The sequence below is a fragment of the Pterocles gutturalis genome, unplaced genomic scaffold (assembly GCF_000699245.1).
Source record: "Pterocles gutturalis isolate BGI_N339 unplaced genomic scaffold, ASM69924v1 scaffold44150, whole genome shotgun sequence".
Lineage (NCBI taxonomy): Eukaryota > Metazoa > Chordata > Aves > Pterocliformes > Pteroclidae > Pterocles > Pterocles gutturalis.
In genome coordinates, this window is record NW_010139844.1 from 3060 (window position 1) to 13889 (window position 10830).

Below are 10830 nucleotides of genomic sequence, written 5' to 3' on the forward strand. Positions count from 1 at the left end.
TCAGCCTCAGGAGTTACCAGTTACCATGCACTACAAATGCAAGCGGTGCCACCACGCAGAGGTTGAAGGGATGCCGTACACAAAGCAGCGCTGAGTTCTCAAATGCATGTTTCCCTGGCTGTAGCACAGGCTGCAGAAATACAATGCTGGTTTATGGCTGAATCAAATCTCATTTTAGTCATGCTACTGTCGCTGTCCTTTGAAGCTGTTTCAGTTCAGGATGCCTGCACAGGCCTTCTTGCTTTCGCACAAATATGCAGTGCTGAGTTTTGATGAAGAAAATGCAGGAGAGATGGAATTTGCTCTTCAGCCTAGAGTCAGGAGCCTTTCCTTTGCTGCTGGCGCCCACACAGATGAAACTCCAGGGGAAGACCACAAGATCAATGTAGAAGCTGCTGTGGTCTGCAGTGTCCTCCCCTACAATGCTGTGGTGGCCCAGGCAGGACCATGGGGAAGCCACGGCAGCAGTGGCAGACAGGCCCGCAGCTCAGAGCTGCACCCAGCCAGCGCAGAGCCCCTCAGCTGAGCCCTATAGCTCGCTCATAGTGGTGCAGGCAAGTGGGGACGCTGCTGTGAGGCCACAAATCTGGTTCGCACAGATGAAGGTGAAGAAAGGGAAGACCTTGGTCTCACTTTCTGCAATACCCATGGCCACAAATAAGCTGGTACAGAGCAGGAGCCAGTGTACAGTAAAGCATGGCAGAGTTTCCTTTTCTCCCAAGAGGCAGGGAGGGAGCAGAGCACGAACCAGACCTGGTTTGGTTCCTGCTTTCTTTATGAGGCTGTGCAAGTGTGGTCCATAGCTCAGGCTACCCTGCAGTCTTGCTTTCTAGCCCCGTATGAATCCCTTCCCGGCTATAGACTTCAAACGATCGCTACTCAATCTTGATCAGTAAGCAGGACTGTCTCCACACAAAGCACCCCACACATCACTAAGGTATCACAGAACATGAAGCAGTTCACAGAGAACATATTAGTACAGGAACAACAAGATATGTATCTGCCCTTCCATTGCATTTAATATATTTATATTTAATATGTTTATATTCACCTATCCCTTCTCATTTGGTATGACAAAGAAATTTGTTCTGAACGTAGCCACCACCTCAGCTAAAAAGCAGAGAGATGTGATCGTGTCTGCTCATTTGGTTTGGCCTTCTCTGTTCCTCAGCAGTGTCATAGCTCAAAGGCTGGGACAGCCGGTTCCCATGCAAGCACTCCTAGTGCTGCGAGATCATGGAGCTCAGTTCAGGTACCTTCCCAGCCAGCTGAGAGTGTTCCCCCCTCAAATCCCAAAGACAAGAGAACAAGAAAAGCCCATCCAAAACGGAGAGGGGATGTGTACTATCTTTAGCTGGTCTTTTAAAAAAAAAAAGTCATTTAAATTCACTTTTTCCTAAGTACAGAGCCCAGTGATTGGCAATAAGAAGATCATCCAAAATGGAGAGGGGATGTGTACTATCTTTAGCTAGTCTTTTAAAAAAAAAAAAGTCATTTAAATTCACTTTTTCCTAAGTACAGAGCCCAGTGATTGGCAATAAGAAGATGGAACTGAAAATCAGAACAGTAAAATAGGATCACTGCTGTGCTTTGATAGCGTCCATTATTCACCCCAGCACAGCCAGGAAGGAAATAGTTTGAAAACACCAGATGCTCTCTGCAACTGGTATTTTGGATATATTTTCAGCAGGGATTTCTCCCCTCCCCATGAAAACAGACACACATTCTCATTTAACAACTAATTGATTTATTTAACAATACAAATTTCTTCCTACTGCATGGTTTAGCAGAGAGAACTTGAGAAACAAAATTAGCTTCTTTTATTTTCTTAAAGTTTAAATGTTTACACAAAAACAACCTTTACTTCAGTAAATATAAAATTTACACACAAAAAACTACATTAAAAAGGAACAAAACCATGACAAACCAACAACAAAAAAAAAAAAAGATGGGAATTCAGTGTAAAGGATCCAATTGCAAGGAAGGCAAGATGGGGCAAACACTAACAAGGCATCCCACTTGTACACCTAGGAATCTGAAGTTGTAGGTGCAATACAAAACCAAAATACATTAAAATTAGGATTAAAATCTGTATTTTTATACCATAATATTTTATGATATAAATATATGTAAATTCTGTAGGCAACACAGTTAACCTGTGAAAGACATAGTTTGCTCTTCACTGGAAAGTCACTGGAGTGGTGTACGAGCACCGTGTCACCCCCAAGTCCGCTAATAGTCAGCAGTGAACAGACTTTGGATGTCCAGCCAGGATGTGATATCCCCTTGTTTCTTTGCCAATCTGTGCTACTTCTCACATGTCCAATGACATAATGAGAAACTCTGGTCACCTGCAGCAGTGATTTCCAGCACTTCATCTCCAGGCATTAGGCTGTTACCTGACTTAGGCATATTCACCTGCTAGATCCCCTGTTTCTCATTCTCTTTTGCACTTTATAACCTGAACTCTAAAGCTATCTTGTAGTTACTAAGAGAGACTGGCTTCTAGGTTGAGATATTTGGGATATGCAGTTCTTCAAGCCACCTTCAGGAATCTGTAGAAATATTTAAAGTAGGGTGACAATCCATGGTCAAAGGTTATGTGATACAAAAAACAGGGACCTATATAGTGATGGCTAACTTTAGATCTAAATCTTTAACATTTTTTCTATTGCTTTAATATTTAAACTTAACATTCAGTTTTCATATATTAAATAAGCAGAGCATCTTATTGATGGAAGTGCTACGTTATCTCCAAAAATACCAGGTAGTAAGGGAGACTGTAAAGTTCAAAATTAAGTGTAATTTAAAAAATCATTTAAAGGGATCAAGTCTCTTTTTTAACAATCAACATTGTGACTGGCAACCTATAAAAGCTTAAATTATAAAACTATTAGTGACTCTACTTTTTAAACTGTAGGTACTATAAAGCTGTATAACGTTGTTACTTACAGATGTTACAAAATTTCCAAGCCAGAAAGTGAATGGGGGGGGGATACGCAGTCTAAAAACTTTACAGATTTCATTTTCACTAACAAAAGATTCATTTCCCCCATAAGTGTTTTTATGTCATAAAAATCTGATTAAATTTATTCTACTATTTTCTTTTCTGGACAGATGATATAGTGTTCAATCATGTTCTGGAAGACCATTTTCAATGGATAACTGTAGTTCTCTAGATCAGCAAGTCCAACTTGCTTTACTCAGAAACAAAAGCACGAGACTATCTCTAACTTGGCCCTCATCCTGAAAAAAAAAAAAAAAAAAAAAAGTAGCAAGACTCAGGCAGCCTGTTACGAGAGCAGGACTGGCCCTGAAGCAACCAGCTACACTGACTTCTGGAGTAAGGGTATGCAATACTCTCATTCCAACTTGAGAAAGAGCCGAACAGTATTATATTTAAGGAAGTTGTAGAAATGACATTTGTTCTGTAAAAAAACAAAACAGGGAAAACTTAATCCACAGGTGTGCATTAAACATTTAATAGCAAGCCTTGCTTATGTATATTAATTTAAAGATTATCCACAGGGAACTGTGATACATTGGCCCTGCCTTGTTACTATAATTAAATTTATTTGAATATTAATTTAAAATAGGAAAACAAAGAAACTACTCCTTGGGGAACATATTTATTGTGTTTGAGATGATACACTGGGTGCTCTCTGAGCTACAAAGGGAAAAAGGAAATCCTTTCATTACAAACTGACAAAGGTAAAAGTTAAAACAGTTTTCACAACAGCATGTACCACATATTGGAAATAGATCTGGGTTTAATACAAATGACATAATTCCTAGTAATCTACAGCTACCTTTAATAACTTCATACAGATAATGAATTAGGCTAAAATGCACTATAATATTTGGTTGACTTCAGGAACAGTATCCTTAGTACATCACAAAATACATTTTGATATCCCAAAGAAGCAAGACTTGCAAGTAGGCATTTTAAACATAACTAATCTACAGCTACAAATTTCTACTCTTGATAGCATTTACCTTTTTGGGGGGCAGTATCCCAGTCTTCAAAAGGATAAAAGCAGAGTAGAATCAGTATAACATATACACAGAAGTCCGTATTGTAAAGGCTATAAAGATTTGTTGCACACTGCAAAGTTGCCTTCTGCACCTTCACACTGCACAAGTAGTTTGTCATTTATGTTGCATATCTCTTGGTCCACTGTCTGGCTATCCTGTCATGTTCTGCTCTGTTGGTCAGGTACTGAGTGGCTATGCTTCCAACCAGAGGGTCAGCTGCAAAAGGCAGGAGAAGATGCATTAGAAACCACTCCACAACAAAAAAAGCAAACAAACAAAACAAAAAAACGAGCCCTCTTCCCCCCACCTCAACCACCATATGATTTAAAACACAGAATCTCTTCCAAAATATAAATCTTTGTTCGGCCAGAAAATGCTGTGAGGTATCATGGGGCTTCTATCATACAAAACATTTCCAAGAGAAAGCACACAAGGCACAATGAACAGAAAAAGAAAACAGACAAAGTTGCTGTGGTTATCTGCATGTTAATGAATGGTGTCCCAGCCAGGTGCCCTGTTCTCACCCCTCTGGAAGGGCTGCTGGGTACAGGCAACGTTCAGAGAGCACAGCCTGGCACACTCCTGTCACAGCACTAGGACAAGACTAGCGTGTGTTAGGGTATCAGCACTGCAGGATGCACACCAAGGGGATCCAGTTTGCTTCAGGAGTCACCAAACTTTTGTATCAAAGAGGCTAATCCATTTCTCCCTGATCATTACCAGCCTTCTCTAAATGAACTGTCATCTTAGCACTACTGCTCAGTTCCTGCCCTGACCGCAGGCAATTAGCATTCACTGCCTGACGACACAGACACCAGTCACACACTTGTCGCTGAGAAACTGTACTGCTTCCAGTGGAGTTCCTCCTTTCCCAAGAGGAACAAGAAACTCTCTTTGAAAAAGAGAAAAATCTCTCTGAACATCATCCCCCTCACAGTTGCAAGATTAAATGTTCCAATTGCTGTCTTAAGAGAAGGGACTTCCTGCACCCACTTCTGACCTGCAGGATTTATGAGTTTTAACTCAAGAGAACTTTGCTGCTTTCCTGGATTGACCACTCACTTGCCGGAGCTCCTGCAATACAGACCTTCAATTACCTCAGATTATTTTCTCCACCGGTCCTTGGGGAAAAAAAGGGCTTAATGCTATTTATTTTCTGTTGTGCCACAGGAGTGAAAAACACCATCAAATGTAGGACCACATCCAAGCAGGAGTGTTTAATCCCCAACTTTAAAAATACTAATTTTTATTTAATCTGCATACAACCAACTATGCAAATTACATTCCATGGCAAATAAACAACTAAGAGTGGACACTCAGTAAACCATCAGCTCTTTACCTGGGTTGCAGTCTGTCAGAAGAGAACAAATGGACAGCAGAACCTTTGAAATAGTCAAAGCAGGGCTCCAGTTGTCTTTCAGAATATCCAGACAGATGACTCCCTGACTGTTGATGTTGCAGTGATAAATTCTGGTGCGGAAAGTAACCTAGAATCACAGCATAAGAGACAGAGTCATCCAGTGTTGCCCAGGGGTGCTGCCCCTTGTCTCTGAGCAGCAGCAGTGTCTGGGGCGCTCCCAGTTCTCAGAGAATTTTGTGGGCTTCAGAGAAGAGCGAAATACATTGAGAGTATATTATTCTTTATGCTGTAATCCTTCTGGGAATGAAAAAAGGTATCTGGTTTATAACAACAATGTAATAGACACAAGAGCCATGAGTTGTAGAAATGTTGTGTGGTAAATGTATTAGTCTTTGCAAACGTCAGCAGTGTCCTTTCTGGTGACTTGGTCAAGAGCCATAATTTGGCATTTAGGGAGGGGAGAAGGGAACAACCTTTATCTTCTTTGATACCCATTAGTAAATTATAATTTCTTAAGTCTGCATACTATTTCTAAGCAAGGAAATGAAATCTTAGCTTAAGATTAGTTTCATTTAATAGTAAGAGCTTTTGCTTAAAAATATTATCAAACAAGGCTGCAGTAGTAAATTGACATTTCACAATAATGGAAATCATCACAGTAATTTACTCAATCTGAACTCACAATATAACACTCTAGTTGTCTATCTAAACTTATTTTAGCTTTATGTTATTTTACTAAAAATATGTGAAAATATATAATACAGAATCTGGTTCATAACAGAAAATAGTTTATTACACATATATTTTTAGTAGCTGGAATGAAAAGAAGGAAGCATAAGAAGGTCCTGCACTGTCTTCTATTAAAATTAAAATTTCTTGAATCTTAACTCTTGATCAGAATTATCATCTAATTTATCACTTGGTAAAGCTTGGAAATCAGCAGTGACTGTGGTAATTGGGAAATAAATTAGACAGACAATTATTCTGAAACTGCAAGCCAAGATTTTGGACCTTGAGGTTTTCAAGAGACTATAAACAAATTTGATATTGAGAAAGTGATGAGCACTCGCTCGCCACAAGTTACATTCTTCTCACATGTGAGAAAATGATAAACACAATAAAAAACCCTACCCTTACCTTTGGTGGCTTGAATGGATAGTCAGATGAAAATGTGATATCCAGGAAAAAAACGCCTCCTTCATATACAGAACCTGGAGGTCCAAGTATAGTAGATCTCCATTCATAAATGTTATCTCCTTTAGGACCGGCACTGTGTAAAAAAAGAGGAGAGAGAAGAGAGAGAGAGAAGTCAGGTGTACCTTTCAGAGAAGCATCTTATGGATTTCCTTCTACGAATTTTTATTCAATGCAAACCACTCACCTGTCTTTAACATCTGCCTAATTTACAACTGATTTCAGTAGGCTCAGTGTTTTAAAGAGCCACAAAAGCTGGGCACTCCACCGTCCCTTTGGAGATACAGCAATGGAACAGATTGACCATGAACTACTGGACTGTCACTGTCTGAAACATATCCTCAGACCTGCTTTCTCAATTACGTGGTTGCTCTGAGCTTCTACATCATGCCTTTACAATGACATACACAAAAGGAGTTGTATATCTTGACCACATTCATCTTCTCCACACATTAAGCAGATCATACCTTCAATAAAAAATGTGACGCACACGTATACTGATAGGCATTTATTGCCACTTGGTACACCCTTGGGCAGGAAAATTTGTGATGGGAGAGACAGTATCAAGTAACATGGAACGGAGCTTCTTACAGCACTGTTAAACCAAATAGCTGCTTTCTTCAGGATATATTTGTGTTATGGTGCCAGGCAATCAGCATTGAGACTACTAGTCAAAAATAGTTTATTTTAAGAAGTACAATACTGAATGCATTTCTCACTAGGGGAAGAGTTATTGCATAATTAATTATTAAAGTAAAGCTTTCAAAGAAGGGATAATGAACAAGCATTTTCTCGACTTCTGAGACATGATACTTAACGCTATTATCACACAATCACTATCTAACCTCCTCAGAAAAAAAAAATTAAATCACAATCTTATTTCTGTACTCAAGCCTCAGGGTAAAAACTAACCTAACCTTCTGCAAAAGGTCCTGAATCTGAGCCACTGAGATCCAAACTGATTGCTATGGGAAACAACACAGCTGAGCTCATGCTGGCACAGTGAATTCATCACATCTATGCAGACACATCAACAACACAGCACTATAAAGGATCCTTTCAATTCTCCCCACCTCAGCAGCCTCCCAGGCACCACCTACATCGCACAGACACATGGTGAAGCGTTCCCCTCCTTCTCCCTCTGTGGTCCCAAGGAACAGGCACTGAGGACTATCATCTGTGCTTGCACATGAAGCAAGTGACAGGGCATGGCACCAAGCTTTAGCCTGGGAATTTGTGGTTTCTGGCATTGCCTGACACTCAGAGGAGCCTCCCTACAAGCCCTCCAAGTGCTAAGGCTCTTCCCATGTCATGTCACTTCATGTATTTGCCATACATATGTCCACAGTCTATAACATCGCACGTTGGACATTCATCCTTGCTATGTAGCCAAACTTGTGGAGACACTCATCAGAAACAAGGAATATGAGCAGTTTACACTATGCATCTGCAATTCCAACATAAAAAAATTAGCTATTTTTACATTAAGTTCATATTCAAGAAACAACAAAAAGCTGATCCTGATTATGAATTTCCTTTCAATTCATAGTTTTCCAACATGTTTGTTATCTTGCAGATGTGTCATGTACCAAATGTTTAAACTGTTGCGGGCCTTTCATTAACTGGACAAAATAATAATGGATTTTGGCTGACGTCCTACTTAATTAAAACCAAAACATTATTTGATGGAACTGTAGCTACTTTCCTGTTGCCAAAATGAAAGTAGGTAACAATGGTGTGCTGGCCTCCAGAGTACAGCTAAGAAAGAAAAACTAGAAGTGCTGTAAATAAAGTTTGGGTCTAAAATCACTGATCTTATATTAACATTTGCAATTCACAAACAAAGGTGGAAGAAAAACAGTAGATAAATTTTAGAAAAAAAAACAACAGGGAAATCCAGAGGCCAGGAGGCCCATTTTCGATGATGTAATGAATATCAGTCACTCAGTCACTCCAGAAGATAATTCCATTCATGGTCTCTAAAAAGCAATTAGTGTAAGAACTAAAAACATTGGGGCAATAATGACAATATTTAAAACCCACACAGGCCACTGAAATGTTTTAATTAATTCTTGACATTCATCAAGCTTACAGATAATTAGTATTTTGCTTGGAAACCAAATTTCTATGGAGCAATTCAATCTCAGCATTAGAAGTCCTAATGACTGTTTTATAGTTTAATGCAGAGGCCGGTGCTCTTGCCTTGTGTGTCAGGTGCCTTTCTTTCATACACCTCTAACAGCTGGATGCAATTCAATCAGATTAATGAAATAGTTGAATTAAATTAGTGACATATTTCAGTCCCATGAATCAAGTCACAATTAAGTGTGGCACCAGTCCAGTGCCAAACTCTCTGGTAATCACTCACCAAGTCAGAGCAAGGGCATCTATCAGCTAGTAGCCAGAAGCTCAGTGCAATAACTCTCTGCCTATTACTATCTGCTGACCTCTTCTATGCTACCACTAGCAATATATAAAAGGATTGAGCTATAATGTGAGAAGTGGAATTCCTAACCTTGTAAGAGGAAGAAAACGCTGTGTTCAAAACCCCTCCTACTGCTGAGAAAAGATTGCTGCAATGTCAAAAGTAACACAAAGCTGTAACAATAACCACACTCAGATAAAGGAGAAAATTGTTAAATCGAACAATTTCATTACACTTGATTGAGGTTTGTGAAATTTCTATTTAACAGCTGAAGTGGTGTCTCACTTCCAGTGGTGTATAAGATACCCCTGCTTCATTAGCAACCTGAAAACCCTCGCAATTTCTGCATTATTGGTGTGAGGAGACATGAGATTAAAGAGCAGAGACAACACATCACACTTGGCTTCTACCACCTGCATATTTCCTCTGGGGTTCAGCCTCAGACAGCCATACCCTATTTTGTCTTTTGTATACATATCAAGGTAATATTTTTGGAAGTAAACAAACCCATACTCTCTAAGGCTCAGCAAAACATACCAGACCTATTCACGGCAGTCTTGGCCTCTGCAATGATTTCCACAAGGACAGGACAGTGGGGTTACACCCACTTGGACAACTGCAGAGCAGAGCAGGAAGTGCAGTCCTACCTCAGGCAACATCTCTGTCGTGTACAGAACTGCAAGTGCTGGAGCCTCACTGGAGTAACCGCCTTTGAGTCTCTGCCACTGCAGAGCATCGTCCTGGTGCTGCAGAAAGCCACAAGGAGGGAACTGCCACTCCCTGGTGCAAATCTAACTTCCCTGTTCTCACAGAGGACAGCAAAAACCCAGGAGGAAAACTGGGAACAAGGAAGCTTTACTCTGTCTGCAATTTTCTATTTCATTGATACATCCAGAAGAAGTACTCTCCTCCTTCTGTTCGGCACTAAAGAGGCTGGCACAGGAGGTGTTTCTGGGGACTGTACTTGAGGTTTTGATTTGCACAAGTTCTCTTGTGATTCAAGAGAATCACTCTCCTATTGCAGGCATATGCTTCAAGCATCTCTACCTTAAACCTTGAGAGTTGTGGTGAGTGACAGCCTAGGAATCTTTCTCATTGTCTGCCACAGTGGACAGAATACCCCAGGCAAAGTGCTACAATGGGGGACTTCCATGGTCTTCTTCCCTTTCCTTTTTTCATCACTGGAAGACTCAGCTCTTTCTGATTTCCCCTATGGGATCCATATGGACAGAAAATCCTCCTCTATTCTAGCCTTTAAAACACAAAATCCTGATGGAGCAACGGATCTGATGACAACTTCAGTGCTTTGGCTACACAGCATACAACAACAGTTCATTACTACCAGTCTGCTGCCCTCCTAAGTTAGCTTACAGACCATTACAAGTTTGGTAAAGGCACCACTGGTATATTCCCAATAAAAGAGACACTTGATTAATTTTTTAAAATCCGGACTAAAAACAATCTCAGATAAAATAACAAGGCAAATTAATTGAAATGACAAAATATTATTTGCAAAATTAAGGGGTTTTTACTTCATACATATGTGGTGGGTTAACCTTGGCTGGATGCCAGGTGCCCACCAGGCCCCTCTATCACTCCCCCTTCAGCAAAATAAAGGGGGAGAATAAGATGAAAAACTCGTGGGTCAAGATAAAAGCAGTTTAATTAAAGCAAAGGCCAGGGCCATGCACAGAAACAAAAGGTAAACAAAGATGCTATTCTCTACTTCCCCTCAGTAAGTGATGTCCAGCCACTTCCCAGGAAAGCAGAGCTTCAGTGTGTGCAGCTGCTGCTCCTGGAGAAAAACCCAGCAACA

General features: G+C 40.2%; 1 protein-coding gene across 1 annotated transcript in view; it reads right to left on the minus strand.

Moving 5' to 3' along the window:
• Positions 1-3616: 3616 nt before the first annotated feature.
• UBE2E3 (ubiquitin-conjugating enzyme E2E 3) overlaps positions 3617-10830 on the minus strand; it is a 54982-nt gene continuing 47768 nt past the window's right edge. Inside the window, exons 3-5 of the mRNA XM_010083455.1 lie at positions 6533-6665; positions 5375-5522; positions 3617-4251 (exon numbers count right to left, since the gene is read on the minus strand). Of these exons, the coding sequence (XP_010081757.1) occupies positions 4154-4251; positions 5375-5522; positions 6533-6665 (379 nt within the window). The 3' untranslated portion in view covers positions 3617-4153. The remainder of the gene's footprint in view (positions 4252-5374; positions 5523-6532; positions 6666-10830) is intronic.